The sequence below is a fragment of the Anopheles moucheti genome, chromosome 3 (genome assembly GCF_943734755.1).
Source record: "Anopheles moucheti chromosome 3, idAnoMoucSN_F20_07, whole genome shotgun sequence".
Lineage (NCBI taxonomy): Eukaryota > Metazoa > Arthropoda > Insecta > Diptera > Culicidae > Anopheles > Anopheles moucheti.
Window position 1 is genome coordinate 79,227,782 of NC_069141.1, and position 16,751 is coordinate 79,244,532.

Sequence of the window (16,751 nt, forward strand, 5' to 3'; positions counted from 1 at the left end):
CCATGACGAAGTCACAGGTAGTTACAGTGCCGATGTACAGTGCTGATGTGTTTCACATTTATAGTGACAATAGTTTCCGGTGTAACCAACGAAATTTGGGCTAAGTATTGATAAATTGCTTGATGACCTTAATTTTACTTTTTTTCCGGACACGTGCACGGTTGTGTAGACCACTGGGATGAAGAGCATGCGACTGTTCTGCACGTGTACACGTCATTGCAACTTGATGTTTTATTTATCGTTCAGGTTAACAAGTTTTGCAGGCACTTAAAATATCATTTCAACACACACCGGACGCAGTGCAGCAGCATTACAAAGTAGCAGCGATGGCTATTGAAAAAACGGTTTCCAAAAAGAAATGGTGGTGCTGCAGGGAGAGGGGCGAGGGAAGGCTCCCTTATCAGAGTATGTGCAGTTGTTTTCTAATACCTCAACTCGAAAGTACAATGATTTAGCACGTCGCAACGGTACCAATACTAGAGATATCAGGTGTTCCCGATGAAGTGTGTTCGCTGCGTACGTGTTGGAGTTATATGTTACGTGGCGCAATAAAGCGCGTTCGCTCTCTATCACATCTTATCGCCCATCGGCACCTCGTGCAACACAATGGCTAAAAAAGAACACTACGGTTATCGATTTCTGTTACATTAACGCAATGCTGTTGTCCATCGATAAGGATAAAAACACACACTGAGGTATAGATACGAAAAGAAGAGGTGAATAAACACATCTGAAGTAGAACATGAACAATGTTTGAAAAAGCATAACGAACAAAAAGTTACAACATTAACAGAACATCTTCAGATATAAGGCTTGGCCGTTCTGATGGCAATAAAAGAAAAAAACACAGAACATTTTTAACTCCATGTAGGAAAGGCACTGAAAGAATTGCTTGAGGATGTCAGGAGTGCGTGATCATTTCACTTCTCCAACATCCGTATCCAGGGACCGCATGTAATCCTCGATCTGCTGCTTAAGTTTACCGTTTTCCACCAACTCGTCGGTAGACAGCTCCAGATTGGTCATTGGTGAAATGGCTTTCTCTCTGGAGAACCATTCCTTTATAGCGGACCGCTCGTACGTGAAACCATCTAGAATAAATGACAGTTTTACAAGTTTAAAAGTAACCTGTAGCGTATGTTGTTTTTTGTGCATAATAAATAGTCTAAATTTAAATCCCTTGGTAAACGATAATTCATCTTCAACATTCATATCTTGCTGCATCTACTTACCTTCCGCGTAAACAGGATCCTTCATCAGCTCATGCGTGATCGGACAGGTAAACTCAAGCGGAATGTCAGCCGTCTTCACGGCGAGCGAGAACAGCAACGATCGTATGCCGGTGATGTGTGAGTTCAAGCTCAACCTGCTGGTTAAATCCCACACTACCACCGTCCGATCGTTCGAACCGGACGCAATCACCGACGAATCGCTGTTGATGGCCAAACAGTTAACGTACCGCGAATGTTCGGACAGCGTCTTTAGGCACGTGCCCTGTTGGTTCCAGATTTTTATTGTTTTGTCGAGGCTGCAGGAGAACAGCAGCGTGCCGGTTGGATTAAACCTACAAAACAGAGCCAATTGTAAACGATTGTTACAACTTCTTGCCGCTGACCTGCACTTACCGTACGCAAGTTACTGAACTGCCGTGAGCTGATATGGTTTGCACGCAGCTAGCATTCATGACTTCGGTGCTGTAGATGGTCGATTGGCCCGCAAAGTGTTCCTGGGGGCTTGTCGGTATAAGTCGCGATCGACGGCTGCGATCAATGTTATTTGGCATAAAGAAGATCCTCCAGATTTTGATGTAATGATCAGTGCCGCACGTCGCGACGGTGTAAATTAACGAACATTTGTCGGTAGCTGAAAGTGGAAAGGGTTTATATCTTTGACTGTGCGGGGAATAAATGGCACAAATTAACAGTATCTTACGATCAGTGTGAACTATTTTGCAAAAGTCTGCCGATAGTACCCCCATATCATGTGCGGCATCGATCGAACAGTCAGCAGATGAGAGATCACCTAAATAACACGGCCAGTCCAGTTACATTTGCAACCCAAAGTACAGCACCAGCAACTTACCAGCAACGTCATTCTCTACGGCATATAGCCTTACATTGCCCAACGTGCAAGCCGTCAGCAGAATGTTCGAATCGCTAGAAAACGCGATCGTATGAACAGCTTCATCGTGGACTTTAACGTGGCTATGGAAGTTGAAAATTTAGATGAAACTCTCTTGCAAAAAAACAAGTCTCTGATACGTACCACTTCAAACTTTTATCCTGGCCCCAGATACAAACGGACCCATTGTCGTCGGAACTAACTATGGTCGATCCGTTGGGGCTGAAAATGCACGAACGAATGGCTTCACCACCCTCTTGGTTGATCACATTGGAAATTTCACCATTGCTCAGGTTCCACAGTATTACCGTACCATCGACGGAGGCGGATGCTAGAACAGCTCCCTGGAAAGAAAATAGGACATTTCAGCTTCGTAAACTGCACGCTTGCATTCTACAGAATTCGAACCTTATTCCCGCCATACCAAACGTCAAATGTGACAAATACTTCCCCAGTTCGTTTGAAAGCGATGTAATTTTTGGGCAATCATGATTTTTTAAATCACACTTAATTGTCTAGATGAAACATAATCACAGCTTCGAACCATTAAAAAACCGACACACATCCTTTCCAAATATAACTACGAGGACAACCTCAAGCAATTGTTGTAACTGCTGTTGGTACATATCAATTGTTATACCCTGACCTACTGTCAATGAAAAGCGCAATAGCGCTCCGAACGTCAAAACACAATACAGTAAACAAACACCGGTTTCTAACGCAACGGAAAAGTAAAACGGGCCCAGTTTTTTCCTGTTACTTGCATTCAAAGCATTTTAAGCCGCATCCGGGCTAAAACGGTGGGCGTGCATAACTACCGGTTCCCTACCAAGTGTTGACAATTGTTTTGCCTTCATCATGAGCAAGAAAGATTCGGAAAACGTTTGCTTCTGGTTGCCGAACCAAACGGCCGGCAAGATGGATGTGCTAACGCCACACAAAATGATCGTCGTCTTTCTCATCCAGGAGTATCTGCGGCTGAAGAAAACTGCTACCGATGGTGTAACACGTGATCAGTCGCATCAGGTCGAGCTGAGTGCCGGTGACCGGAAGCGGTTCTGTCTGCTGTTGCTGAAGCTGATCCAGTATCCCGACCTACCATACAAGGATCTGTACGCTTTGCTGCTGTCACCGGTGTACGGTGTGCATCCGGTGCATTTGGAGGAGTTTAAGAAGCTGATGAAGCTGCTAAAAACCGTCGGCATCGATGTCATGTTCGATCTATACAACGAAATCGATAAGCTCATTGTGGAAAACACCTCCAGCTTCCAGATCGGTATAGTGGGGCTGTATTTGCGCAAGGTGTTCGTAACGATGGACCGGATGAGCTTTCACGAGATGAAGGATCTGTATCTTGCCACCATCGCGTACTACGACAAAGGCATGCACGCAATCCGGCTCGAACCCGATCCGGACGCAAACTACGAGGGGGATAGTGTGAAGCAAACCCAGAACCAGTACACTCCGATCGAACCCTCCGACCATGGGCAGCTTTCGGCCAAGTGGTCCGTTAAACAATCGGAACTGTTCATCGCCCAGCAGAGCGCACTGTTGAAGGAGAACGAAGCGAAAGCACTCCCCCCGAAGGAGCTACAGAAACGGCTAAATGAAATTATTCATGACCGTCCACACTGTTCCCAGGCGTACTTTCTTACCTACATGAACAATTTGCGTGTGCGGGAATTTTTCGGTGCCGTGCACGCGTTACAGCGAGTGTTCGATCGCAATCCTTCAGCCGGTGCGCCACCGTCAGTATCGACGGCCACATCCGAATGCAAAGAATATCAGTACTCGAGCCTCAACCTGGCTATTTTGCATGCTGAATTTGGACAGCCCAAACTGGCCCGCACATGCCTGCGGGAATGCATAATGCTTGCGCAGGAAAATGGTGACACAACGTGCTTACAGCTGGCCCATGCCTGGCTGTCCCATCTAGAGGGACACAGTATGCCACTGCCGGACAAAACCACTAGCGGAAGTTTGTTTCACGCAACCTCGCTGCGGATACTGTCCCATCTGCGGCACGGATCGATGACCGGCGAACCTCCGTCGAAGCTGTACGGTTTACTGATGGTAAACGATCTGCTCAACGCTCAACGATCGATGATGGATCTGGTAGCGACCGGTATCGCCGAACGAACCGCACTTTGGACCGTGTACGGGAAACACGAGCAGGCCTCACTGTGCGCCCAGCTGCTGCTGAACGTCGATCTGAAATCACTCGGCAAAACGTACAACGGGAATGGAATCTGTCAGGTGCTCTGCTCGCTCGTCGTCCGATTAGCGCATCTGGGCGAGTTTGGCCACGCACTCGTCGTGTTGCAACACACCAAACAACGGTTTCCACGCTACCCTCAATCGCGCGACTGGCATCTGGCTGACCATTACGTCACGGTGCTACGTGCCATCTACCGTGGACGTTGGGCGGAAGCGACCGGCGAATGTCAGTGTCTCTTCTCATACGATCGCAACCTGGCACTGCTGCTGTTTGCTCACATCGCTCTAGGGAAGCAGGATTTTGGAATGGGTGAAAAATTCATCGCGCGCCTCCTGCAGAACGAACAGTTGGATCCGCTGACGCGCATTCGTGCGATGATTCTGCACGCAAACGTATACCTTCACTGTGGTCATCCGAAAGCGTTCCACATGCTAAGCTGTGCCCAAATGTTCGCCCAAAAGTATCACCTCCAGTACGAAGAAGCATTGGTGAATCTACATTTCGCGTATCTGCTGCTGGTGCATTTGCATGCACCGATGCAAGCATCGCTATCGCTTAAAGCAGCGCTCGAAACTATTCTCGCGAATGGACCGATATACGATCGCGCACGGGCCCTGTTTCTCTTCGCCCGCACACTGGTCGAGATGGAAAAAGAATCATCAAGGGCGCAACGATTACAACAGCTCGGTACGATGTTGCCAACGTTCGAGGAAGCGGTCGATATGTTTGAAAAGCTGGCATGTTACTGTAAGGCGAAGGATGTGTACGTGTATTTGGCCCAAACGTACCATGAGCTAGGATCGTTCGAGGATCGTAATCGCTACTCCTACCGGTACCGGCTGCTGGAGGAACAGTATCCAACCGAGCGCCAGTACCTGAATGTGTTTCTGTGAAGTGGTGAAACATTACGCCGAGTGCATTACCTTTGGCGATACGCGCACCCCCGTCACACCATACCGATGACCGAGCAATGGTGAGAACGATTCCTCCCGGAACCCGCTGCCTGCCACCCATCGCCACACACGAACCGTTTTGTCACTGTTAGGAAAACCCGATTCAAGGGAAAGAGAGAGAGAAAAGAAGACAAAAATAAATGAAATCCATTAGTCATGAGCAATCTTCACACGGGAGAATAGTTCCAATAAAGGGGGAGTAACACCCCTTTGTGGACGCCCGGGACGGTACACCGCGAGATGGCAATCATGTCACCGCCAACATCGGCGCTAATGAAGTTAATGTATGCAACTGATCCATAATTTATCACCGGTACAACGGTGTTGCGCATCCGTTTTCCAGTGCTAATCGGTTCCGAATGGCGATGAAAAATAAAGCAATTTATGGAAACTGTATGGCGTTTTCGAAATTTGTAAACCTTTAGAAATTCTGCAACCTACATCGGTCGGTCAAAATGGATCTTCGATGCAGCTGATCGACTGAGATTAGACTTGTTTCACACGATGACATTCAAAATTTAAAAATGAACACCGAAAGCTTATCTAACAGAACATGGAATGCAATAAAGTAATGAGGAGCGCTTAACCCTCGGTTACTAATTAGCAAGGGAAAGCAAGTAGAAATCCACAATCCCTCTGTCGGGAAGTCATTGGCACATTCCCACCGGTGATGGTGGGAAAATGGCAAAAATATCGATTCTACGTTGGAAAGCTAATGATGAATAATTAAGACACAGGGATAAGAAGCGATCGATCCTCGGGTGCATCATTGATGTATGCGTTTACGGTAGTGTGGGAGATAGGACAAAAAGGTAAAAATAATTGCACTCTAATGCATAATGATCGATCCGTGTCTTACCTTGACCCTGTCACCAGCAGCGCATTTCCGTAAAAATCCAGTGACGTCACATCGCTAGTGTGAGTAGTTAATTTTTGTAGAATAGCCGTTTTTGCTGCACTCATTATAAAGCTTCACCGTACTGAACAGTACTTGTACTGCGATGTTCAAAAATGTCGAGTCTATCGTTCAAGAGCTTTGAAGATATTCGCACCCATGAAAGCTGTCACAAATTGAAGCAATGATGGCCCTTTGTTCCTTATCTTATCGCATCACAAGAAAACACCCACGGCAATAATAGTCACGACAACTTTCGCAATACGATTGGTACGACAAACGCACTGGTCCGATCACTCACTGACATCTGCCCTGCAGTGACTGTAGAACATCCGGTTCGCACGAGCACGCGACCGGTTATGCTACGAGGACGATTCGGTACATCCTTTGCCAGGCGGTTTTGTTTTGATTAAGTTTCACCACTCCCTAGTCTGTTCGGGCGTTATCACCACCGAGCGGTATTGCTAGCTTGGTGCTGTGTACCGGTCGCATTCGTGTGCGGCAAATGCGTATCAACCGTCTCGCGATGCACTATTCACACACACACACTCGTACCCGTGCAAAGCAACGTGAGGGGGTGAGTTGTAGGGTGGGACGTAGTAGTAATGGGCACCTGTTGTGCAGCGTCCTTTAATGTTTCTCCTTTCTAGTATGTATGTATTGAGCACTAATACAATGCACTTGCTGATACGTAATGGTGTGGGTGAGTTGTTGCATATGTTTGCAAGTATATCAGGATGATTACTTTCCAAACAAGGCATGCGCTGTACTTTCGGATTGTCTTGTAATTCGGTTCCAATCACAGCAGGCGTGATTATTAAGCTTCGTTTTAATCGTCCTTTACACCAGATTTATTCGTGCATCCTTTTCTGCAATCCAATCAGTCGTTTTGCATATTATCAAACCAACAGCTTGAGTCTTTTTTAAGTAGCCGCGAAAAACGCGTTCCAATTGCAATTCCAATCCGTCTTGTGCGTTTTCTACCGTTCGTCTCGTCACAGGAACGTAGTGCAGCACCTAAGGCGTTAATCGTTTCGGGTCACGTGGAAACATGGACGTTTTGCGGATATTATCCAAACCCAGGTAGAGCATTACGACTCGCTCCATACCGATGCCGCCACCAGCATGCGGTGGACACCCGTACCGGAATGCGTCGATATAAGCGGCAATTTTCGACAGATCGATAGCGTGCAGCTTGGCCCGCTCGATCAGATACTCGGGATCGTGTATTCGTTGCGCTCCGGAAAGGATTTCCTCACCCCGCATAAACATGTCGTACGAGTTGGAGTACTTCTGGTTCGTTGGATCGGGCATCGTGTAGAATGGACGTACCGCCAATGGGAACTTGTCCAGCATGTAGAAATCGGTGTCGTACTTGGCTTTCACCAACCGGCCCAGCAGCTTTTCGCTCGGCGTCGACAAATCTTCTTCGTCGTCCATCTGCACACCGGCCTCGCGCAACATAGCGACGGCTTGGGCGAATTCCAGCTTTAGCGGTGGTTCGAGGAACTTGAACGGTTCCACATTGTATTGTTGACCAACGGCGGCAATTTCTTTCGCGTAGCTAAATTATAGGAAAGAAAAAACGAACGATAAAAAACATGAAAAAGCATAAAACATGGCTTGATCGCCGCACTATCGTTGAACGTACTTGTCGCGTAATCCTTTAAACATTTCCGTGAACGTGTTGCCTATCGTATCGAGCACTTCATGATAGTGATACTTGAATGCCATCTCCAAATCCAACCCCACAAACTCCGTCAAGTGCCGATGAGTGTTGGAATCTTCCGCACGGAAGACGGCACCCACCGTAAACACCTTGTCAAAATCGGCTGCAATCGCCATCTGCTTGTATAGCTGTGGCGACTGGGCCAAGTAAGCGGAATCTATGAAGAGAAATACAGTTTTAACAAATCGAACCACTTATTTCTGTCCCGTTTCTTATAGTTACCTTTAAAATAGCTAACCGTAAACACATTCGCACCGCCCTCGCTGGCCGCGGATATAATCTTCGGCGTATGTATTTCCGTGAAACCTTTTGCGGTTAGTACATCGCGGAATAACTTGCACACACCTGCCTCCAGCCGAAAGATGGCCTGATTTGCCGGTGTGCGCAGATCAAGCACACGGTTGTCCAGTCGCGTGTCTTGATTGACGCGAATCTTGAGCGCCTCCGGATCGTCAGATTTTTCCGGTCGTGATGCATCTTCAATCTGTAGCGGAAGCTGCGCCTTGGCGGCTGATAGCAAAAACAGCTCTAGGACGTGCAGTTCGAGTGTTTGTTCCGTGCACGATTCGATTCGTTGCTCAACCGGAACCACCTTTGCCTTCAGATCGATGATACTTTCGCGCGGTATACTGCCGGAAAACTTCACCATCTGCTTCGAGATGTGCTCGTTTACCGCTAGCAAACACTGCACGGTGCTGCTTTGCTGGCGTAACACCAGAAAACACTGTTTACCCTTGCAACGGGACGTGTGTACCCGTCCGCGTACCCACACCTGGGCATCCTTCTTGCAACCGGACAGATCCGACACCTTGACGAACACTCGTTCGGCATATTTCACCGCGCTTTGGATCATCTTCATCGTTCCGTACCGGCCTTCCGACTGGTCAACACCATCTGCTCCGGTGTCGTCATTTCCAGCTTCACCCGCACCGGCCGCTGCAGCAGCGGCGGCCTTATGTTCAGCTTTCTGCAACGGGGAGATAAAAAGCAAAGCTTTAACATGCGCACTCGTATATCATAATGATGCAATATTTGCATCATTCCAGCAATGTTTAGAAAGATGAAAACGTATATCAAATCTAAACGTGATAGGCTAACGTTTCTTGGCTGCGTGACAAAACAAACATACCTTTGCCGCCTTCACCGCATCCTTTGCTGCCTTTTTCGCGGCCTTCTTCGATGACTCTTCCGCCCCGGTTCCTACCGGCTCTTCCTTAATCGTCTCAGTAACCATTGCAGCTCAGGTACGCACCGTCTAGTTTTGGCGAGAACCATAAATATAATGCCGAGGGGTTTGACGAAGCCAACGCGAAAGAACGCAATCATGTACAGGTAATTAGAGGAAGTACGCGAATAGAATTCGGTGTATACGTCATGCTGCTAACCAGGAAGTCGTATGGTTCTAAATCTAGCTTGCATAATAATACACGCAATTTCTAGCATATCACAACGCACATGGGAGAGCAAAATTCTGTGATGATTCTCTTGTAACGGAATCATTTTCCGATTTTATACTTATCGCACCGGCTATTAGCCACGAGTTCATTCTAGCTTATCACTTTTTTGGGTTCCGAATGCAGGAAACCATTGCAGCCCGACTAAAAAACCCGGCTTCCTACGCAACTTGACCGCGTGGAACCGAATATACACGGGTCAAAATATTTTACTACGGCTTTAAAACTTACCAGCTTCCGGAAAAGGAACGAAACACGTTCTAAACAAACTAAATTTCAACAATCACTTGCTAAAATTGTCCTCGAACTATCGCATCTCCGATGTTAGCGCAGGCGAATGAAAAATTGCATCAAGTTCAGGAGCAAGCACACCACGTCGTTTGACGTTTGTTCCGTTCGTGGAGGTGTTGAAACGAGGGAAGGCAGAAGGAAAGACTGTCTTTGCACAGGGTTGCTTCGAAAGATTGCGAATTATAAAATAAAATTCACGAAAGAAAAATAATGCAATCCTTAGAAAATATGAGAAATAATATAATCGTTCATTTTCTGTTTAATTTATTGCAGCAAACAATAGGGTATTTTTCATCCAAAGCTCGTTACAAGATTGGACAAGCGTCAACCGCTTGACATTCCGATAGTAAACAACACACGCGTTTTGTTGTTTGTACGCCTAGTTTGTTGATAGCTTATCCTGCGGTTGGCTGGCTTTTTTCGTTGTTGCGGCGCGCAAGATTCAGTAAAACAGTTCGCATCCGGACCGGCCGAGTGTTGCCTATGTGTTGTAATGTCTACAGAAATCGTCGCAAAGAAGGTGCTAGCAGAACTAGTCAAAAAATCAGGGTAGGCCGTGCTGTTTCGACCGGGGCGGTTGAATGTTCTCCGGGAAACGAAACGATAATCCGGTATAATAATTTTATAAAACTTTGCTTTCGTTTGCTCTTGCAGTTGCACCTACACGTCCGAAAATATAGTGACCATATTTCATAACCGCGATGGCAAATATACCAGCAAGCGGCTGGCAACACTCTTGGCACAACTGTTCAAACCCATTCCCAACGGGACGAAGTACGTGGAGATGTATGCATCTGCTAATTTGTAAGTTTGAGTATCACTCGTTCGACATAGTATCGAGTAGCGTGGCCCATAATCGGATCGTCATTTTAGGAAAGAGTCATATCCCGCGCTGGTGTTGGTGCTAAATCGTTTTGCAAGCGATTTAAAAAGTGCACACGCTGAAAAGGCGGCCGCTGCGCAGCAACAGCAAGAACAGTCGGTACAGCAACGGTCCGACACGGCAGGGTCGGCGCAGGTTAGCTCAGAACCGGTCCACAAACGTGTGTCGCTATTCGAAAGTCCTCCACTATCCTCGACCCGCATCGCACCCGAACCGGTAACGCCGGAAAATGTACAGGAAATTAAAGAAAAGCTCGTACAGGCTACATCCGGTGCTGCCATCAACCGTTTGTCGTCCTCGACGTCGCTCCCGCCAGGGAGCATCATTGCCACCCATCACCATAACTATCCTTCACTCAGTCGGCCGTGCTTCGAGTTTTCGCACCGAAAACCCCCGATTGTGGCGTGGAACTTCAACTACGAGGAGTTGTATCCTTTGCAGAGCAAAGCGAACGTGGCAGCCATTCCAGTCGCATCGCAAGAACCGATCGTGCTGAAGGAAGTGCTGAACTGTTTGATCGGCGTGAAAGGTACGCTTATTATGCCGAAGAAAAGTACTTCCACGGTTGATTCGGACGGTTCGCTACCGGTGGAGTTTCAGCTCTCGAACCAGCTTACCGACTCGTGCCGTGATATGGTCGTAGAAGTGTTGCCACTGGCAGCTAACTACTCCTGCGTGCAGTCGTTCATCGAAGGTTCCAGCATTCTTGAGGGTGGCGTAGTATTGCACGCACTTCGCTCGGTGCTGAAAACGATCATGACAGATTACTATCTCTCGATCGCACAGCTAGACGATCTGCGCTGTCGCCGAGGGCTCAGCATGCAACGTTTGATTCAGTTCCTGAAGCCCGTCTTTCCCACGATGGAAGAGTTGGCGGCAACGGTATCTGAAATTCGGCGCAACAATAGTCGGGGCGGACAGGTACTTTCGCTGCTGCACGATCGAATTACGGCAAAGAGTGGAACGAACCATGCGCAGAAGGTGCTCGTACATTTGATCGAATCGGCCGCCGTTCCATTCATGGAAATGTTGCAGCTGTGGATCTATCGCGGTGTCATAAATGATCCGCAACAAGAGTTCTTCATAGACCACAGCTCAATGGAGCTGACCGAAAACGAGCTGGTCGATTACTGGGAGAAGCAGTACACTATTCGCAACGAAAAGGTACCATGCTTTTTGTCCAAGTATGCGGACATCATTCTGCGTACCGGGAAATATCTGAATGTGGTGCGCGTCTGTGGTGGTGCGGATTTTCAACCCGGCCATACCAACGGTACCGAAGACGTTAATTCCTCGGCCACCAAGGACAAGGGCTCGGTCACGCCGGGTAAGCAGCTCGAGTACAAACATTTCGATCAGTCCTACATCGACGTGATTGAGGAAGCGTACAATTTTGCCTCATCTTCGCTGTTGAATCTCATCATGAACAAGTACGATCTGATGGGTCGGTTGCTTTCGGTTAAACGTTACTTTCTGCTACATCAGGGTGATTTTATCACCGAGTTTATGGACGCAGTTGAGGAAGACTTACGCAAAAACGTCGACACGCTACATCCGATCCGGCTGGCCAATTTACTCGATGTAGCGCTGGGGCTTTCTTCGGCCAAACATGACGTGTACAATGAGGATCTGAAAACGATGCTACTGCCGTACGGTATTGTAACGCAGATTTCGAAAATTGTCAACAATGAAGATGCGTTTGTGGACACGCTGAGCGACACGTCCCAGCTGAAGGGTATCGAGTGCTTTACCTTCACGTACAAGGCCAAGTGGCCGGTTTCGATCGTGCTAAACTTGTGGACCATTTCAAAGTACCAAATGATCTTCCGGCAACTGTTCTATCTGAAGTACGTCGAGCGCATTCTGTGCCGGGTGTGGATCGCGAACAATCAGACGCGTCAGTTCGCTCCGAACCCAGCCAAACTGTACCGGTCCGCGTTTACACTGCGCCAGAAAATGCTAATCGCTATCCAAAGCTTCGAATCGTACATGATGATCGAGGTGATCGAGCCCAACTGGCACATTTTCTATCAGAACATGAAGCAGGTAAGTGGAGGAACAACGATTTCGGGTCGTGTGTGTTTACTTATCATTTCATTCTCTGCTGCAGGTTAAAAATATTGATGATGTGTTGAATTATCATCAGGATTTTCTAGATCAGTGTCTAAAGAACTGTATGCTAACAGTGCCAGATCTGCTAAAACCGATCATCAATCTATGCAATATATGCATCAAATTTTGCGACTTTCTAGCGGTAAGTAGTACCCGGTCATTGTACATGTTACGCGATCAATATACACTTAGCAGAAGAAATAATTCAACCAGACAGCCAACACCAATGCCAATCCGTGCTTGATCTTCTCAACGAAATGATAAAATTTTTCAACTTTCTCTCTCATTCTCTTCTCTTTTTCTCTTTTTCCTTACGATCTGTTTAATTTTTGTGATATTTTGCTTGTTTCGCATTTGTTTTTGATGGATTTTAATGCTCGTTTAAAAATCTCAATTAAACTGCTGGTTTTGTTGCATTTTATGAACATGTTTTTTTTTCTAACTGCAATGATAATTTTTGTTATTTCGATGAAATTACTTTCCATCCTAATGGGGGCCTATGATTTCTTGTAACTGGTTTTGTGGAACATTAATTTTACAACGAAACAGGAATCACAGCGCCATTTTGTCGATGCAGAACTAACATGCATGCTCGCAACAGGCGATGATTGCTCACTATCTTCCGAGTCCGATTACGAACAGGTACAATTGATCCGTTTGCAATTTATATCCCACCCGCAGATCTTTACGAACCAGTCAACTAACCAGCATGAACATTATGATACAGCTGCTAACAGATCAAATCGAATGAAAGGAGAATTTTTGAAATTATTAAACACATTTTTATCGCCTTCACTTATCAAACCTTGTCTCTAGGAACATTCAAAAACCATTTGCTTAAAGATACAATATTTAATGGAATATGTGTTTTCTTGTTTAGAAAATCATTTCGCTTAACCTTAACCCCAACACTGATTGGTAAATACTTATTTTTTTCCTTTACACAGAGCGCAACTACAATGGCCCCAACAGAATCGTTCTCTGAGCGTGTGGAACAATTTCGTCACGATTTCACTGACCAGCTGATGATGTTGCTTCGAAAAATTGCCGATGTCGCCACGCTTAGCACATCGGAACGTTTTATCAATCTCATATACAGGTAAGCTATAGGAAGATAGATTCCAAATTATACATACTGAATGGAAAATTCGATATTTTGACTCTTCTTGCAACAGAATCAACTTCAACTCGTACTATAGCGAAACAAATGAAAACTGAATGAAGGAAAATCGTGCATCTCTAAAGGGAATATTTTAAAACCTGCTTGCCAAATTGTGTCCAGCCTAATTTCTAAAACTATTCGCGCTGCGTAGATCTGCACTACTCTGTATTTCCAACAGTATATGCGTAATAAAATAATATTTTTGTTTAAAAAAAGCTGTTGAGTGCAATTGAATCACTGAAATTTGTCTTCCACGCTATCTTGCATGGTACCGAAAGACATTTACCAATGGAAATGACATTTACGCAAGGGGAGTAGAAAAATGGGACAACATTGACAAACGGTGAAAAATGCTTGTTTTTGTTTCCTAAAGTCTGCGTACAATTCCGAGTGGCTTGGTAGCGTTTAATGTTTACGCTAGTTTTCCAATATTTCTCTGATTCGCCGGCGCCAATATACAGGTAAACCAGTTTTTCTGGTGGAATTACTCAATCTGCTTCATTGATTCACTGATGATTCGTATCAACACTCACTTTTTACAGCTTACACGATGCCGTTTTCCTGCTGCTCTGCGTCGTTTTGCAAAAACAATAGATACAATGTGTGCAGACGCGGGTTAGATATAACCTTTCACACATTTCCCCCTCGTCAGTATGCCATAACACACCAATGGATACTTTTTGCAAAGCGCGAAGAAAACTGGGTACCCCACAAACACTCAGTGTTGTGTTCGGCCCACTTTAGAGATGACGATTTTCAAATGGCAAATTCTCCCGTAATTAAGCAGGGCAAGCGAATACGGCATCTAAATGTGAATGGTACGTTGCAATGTTTGTTGAGGCATTCGAATGAACTATAATAGTTGCATATTTTCCTCAGCGGTCCCTACTATCGTAAACCGTACTGCGATTACTATTTCGAAACGGGAAAAGCTTGACCAAGTACGCAAACAACTATTAGAGAAGCTTTACACGAAAATGGACGAGGATAATGAGCAAGCAGCTGGAAACGATCACACGTACAGTGAGGCAAAAACGGACCGAACGGAAAAGAAAGTATGTATGAAATCGTTTAAACTTAAGTGCGCGCATGTATCGTCATTCACGATCTTAACGAATAATCACGATCGCTGTCCATCTATGTAGGGTCCTGTTGACGGATGCCGGAAGAGCATCTTTTTCTTGCAACGGTATCCAAACGTGTGTGCTTTCTGCCTGAGAATCATAAAAGATGTGAACCAATTCGTACCAGTCACGCACTACCACGATGCACTGGAGTGCACGATCGAACAGAAATTTGATGAAATAACCGGCGATCCAATGGACCAAGAGGTATTGCAAAGCTTCCATAATTTGTGCCACTCGGTAGCATTTTTTGACCGACTTTCTTTTTTCTTCTAGGATCGTAGCGACATTCAACATTTGCTGCCCGATAAAGCGTGTGACGAATGTGTGACAATGATAGTAAAATTTCACCAATATCAAAGGCAGCTGGAATGCATAAAAAAATTTAGCACCGGAATCGCACATCTGCTGTATGGCAATGAACAACCGTTAGAGAATCTTTATCAAGACCAGGGGCCTTATTTGGTGAACATACTCAAACGGTTGGATACGGCCCAAGGTACGAGAATCAATCAATCGCTGGAGCAGTTACTGGAGGAAGTTACTTCGTACGGGAGAGTAAAGCAGAGTTCGACATGCGAACAGGATTCTGCAGATGAGATGTCGCTCGAGCTGTACTCAAACACGGAAAGCATATTAGATAGCAGCGATCGGCTTGAAATTCAAACAACTGATGAAGTGATGAAAAGCAAAGATGTGAACATATCCAAACAGCTGTACACTTGTCCGTACATGGATATATGCAACGAATGGTTTTCATCAAATTCTGCAATCGAGCAGCATATACGCGAGGATCATAAAAGTTTCTCCTGCCATGTTTGCGGCTTCAAGATAGCGTTTTACGATCTCTACAAAAAGCACATGGAAAGTCATTCTATCGCGCGTGCACTACTTCTAACCCATAACAAAACGAGTTCAAGTTTGACAAAGGAAGGTGAAAATTGTGAACAAACATACCAATGGTAATGTATTTGAGGTGCCACTTGTAGCGAAGCTAACACTTACCTTGATTGTTTGATAATTTACAGTGAAGATTATTTACCGCGAAGCCAAAGGCAGCGATCGAACGACGCGATAGGCAACTGGGTTTGTGGCGCGTGTCTTGGTGTGTACGCCAACGATAAAGAGTTCAACAATCATCGATGTTCAAAGGGCGCATCAAAAGGAAAACTAGCCACACCTAGAGATATATTGAAGAACAGCAGCAAAAGCAAGGTAATTTTATATATCGTGGATAATGGAATAGGGCGTTTTTATTGATAATTATCTTTGGTTTTGTTTTTAGTTTGAAACTCAAATGTTAGAATCTGAAGAATTGATGGATGATGCGCAAGAAACACTCGATTCAACTGCTGGCACTACAAACATATCTAGCAAGAGTATTCAGTTACTTGAGATCGAATTTCTTAATGAAATGCAGTAACTTCGGAACAAGTTGCAGTTTTTGATCCCAGACGACCAGGATAATCCAGAGTAGCTCGCAACTGACTTCAGTCCACACGTTCTTCCGTATACTTTTACGAGGTCTACAACGAATTTAAGGTCACCATTGTTCGGCTTTACTCTGGGTGCGTAATGTATCGAGGAATTTGTTGTACAGCTGTAAGAATTTCGCCTTAATTAATAATATGATGTTTCCATTATGTGAAGTAATATAATTGATCTGAGTTTAAAGGAATAATAGCAAATATTCTCGTTTATTCTTCTTGCATTATGTCTTAGTTTGAAGTTCTTTCCGTCTTGTATTGGTGAAGAGTCTATTGCTGGAACAGCTGGATTTTTTCTATTGGTAAAGTGAATATTTTGTGC

General features: G+C 45.5%; 5 protein-coding genes across 7 annotated transcripts; 3 read left to right on the top strand and 2 right to left on the bottom strand.

Moving 5' to 3' along the window:
- Positions 1-145: 145 nt before the first annotated feature.
- LOC128303140 (WD repeat, SAM and U-box domain-containing protein 1-like) lies at positions 146-6,386 on the bottom strand. 2 transcript variants are annotated; one of them, XM_053039999.1, is made up of 9 exons: positions 6,152-6,386; positions 5,263-5,377; positions 2,266-2,465; positions 2,083-2,204; positions 1,933-2,022; positions 1,626-1,863; positions 1,233-1,564; positions 984-1,091; positions 146-610 (listed from the first exon to the last, which is right to left on the bottom strand). In XM_053039999.1, exons 1-9 carry the CDS (start codon positions 6,253-6,255, stop codon positions 570-572), a joined length of 1,350 nt encoding a protein of 449 aa, XP_052895959.1. In that variant the 5' UTR covers positions 6,256-6,386; the 3' UTR covers positions 146-569. The 2 variants fall into 2 exon arrangements, with proteins under 2 accessions (XP_052895959.1, XP_052895958.1); XM_053039998.1 differs by having other exon boundaries at positions 146-1,091.
- Positions 2,828-5,665, top strand: LOC128303139 (anaphase-promoting complex subunit 5). Its single transcript, XM_053039997.1, has one exon. It carries the CDS (start codon positions 2,980-2,982, stop codon positions 5,230-5,232), a length of 2,253 nt encoding a protein of 750 aa, XP_052895957.1. The 5' UTR covers positions 2,828-2,979; the 3' UTR covers positions 5,233-5,665.
- A 637-nt stretch (positions 6,387-7,023) lies between the features above and the next one.
- On the bottom strand, positions 7,024-9,754 carry LOC128301720 (aspartate--tRNA ligase, cytoplasmic). The gene is made up of 5 exons (XM_053038322.1): positions 9,602-9,754; positions 9,046-9,171; positions 8,139-8,883; positions 7,839-8,073; positions 7,024-7,751 (listed from the first exon to the last, which is right to left on the bottom strand). The coding sequence occupies exons 2-5, from the start codon at positions 9,148-9,150 to the stop codon at positions 7,205-7,207; spliced, it is 1,632 nt and encodes a 543-aa protein (XP_052894282.1). The 5' UTR covers positions 9,151-9,171; positions 9,602-9,754; the 3' UTR covers positions 7,024-7,204.
- A 328-nt stretch (positions 9,755-10,082) lies between these two features.
- On the top strand, positions 10,083-13,998 carry LOC128301922 (gamma-tubulin complex component 2 homolog). 2 transcript variants are annotated; one of them, XM_053038597.1, is made up of 7 exons: positions 10,083-10,210; positions 10,316-10,465; positions 10,535-12,590; positions 12,655-12,798; positions 13,206-13,298; positions 13,604-13,755; positions 13,832-13,998. In XM_053038597.1, the coding sequence occupies exons 1-7, from the start codon at positions 10,155-10,157 to the stop codon at positions 13,872-13,874; spliced, it is 2,694 nt and encodes an 897-aa protein (XP_052894557.1). In that variant the 5' UTR covers positions 10,083-10,154; the 3' UTR covers positions 13,875-13,998. The 2 variants fall into 2 exon arrangements, with proteins under 2 accessions (XP_052894557.1, XP_052894558.1); XM_053038598.1 differs by lacking the exon at positions 13,206-13,298.
- A 152-nt stretch (positions 13,999-14,150) lies between these two features.
- LOC128303780 (uncharacterized) lies at positions 14,151-16,617 on the top strand. The gene is made up of 7 exons (XM_053040841.1): positions 14,151-14,279; positions 14,361-14,636; positions 14,698-14,873; positions 14,964-15,149; positions 15,219-15,904; positions 15,971-16,157; positions 16,228-16,617. The coding sequence occupies exons 2-7, from the start codon at positions 14,369-14,371 to the stop codon at positions 16,363-16,365; spliced, it is 1,641 nt and encodes a 546-aa protein (XP_052896801.1). The 5' UTR covers positions 14,151-14,279; positions 14,361-14,368; the 3' UTR covers positions 16,366-16,617.
- The last annotated feature ends 134 nt before the right edge of the window (positions 16,618-16,751 follow it).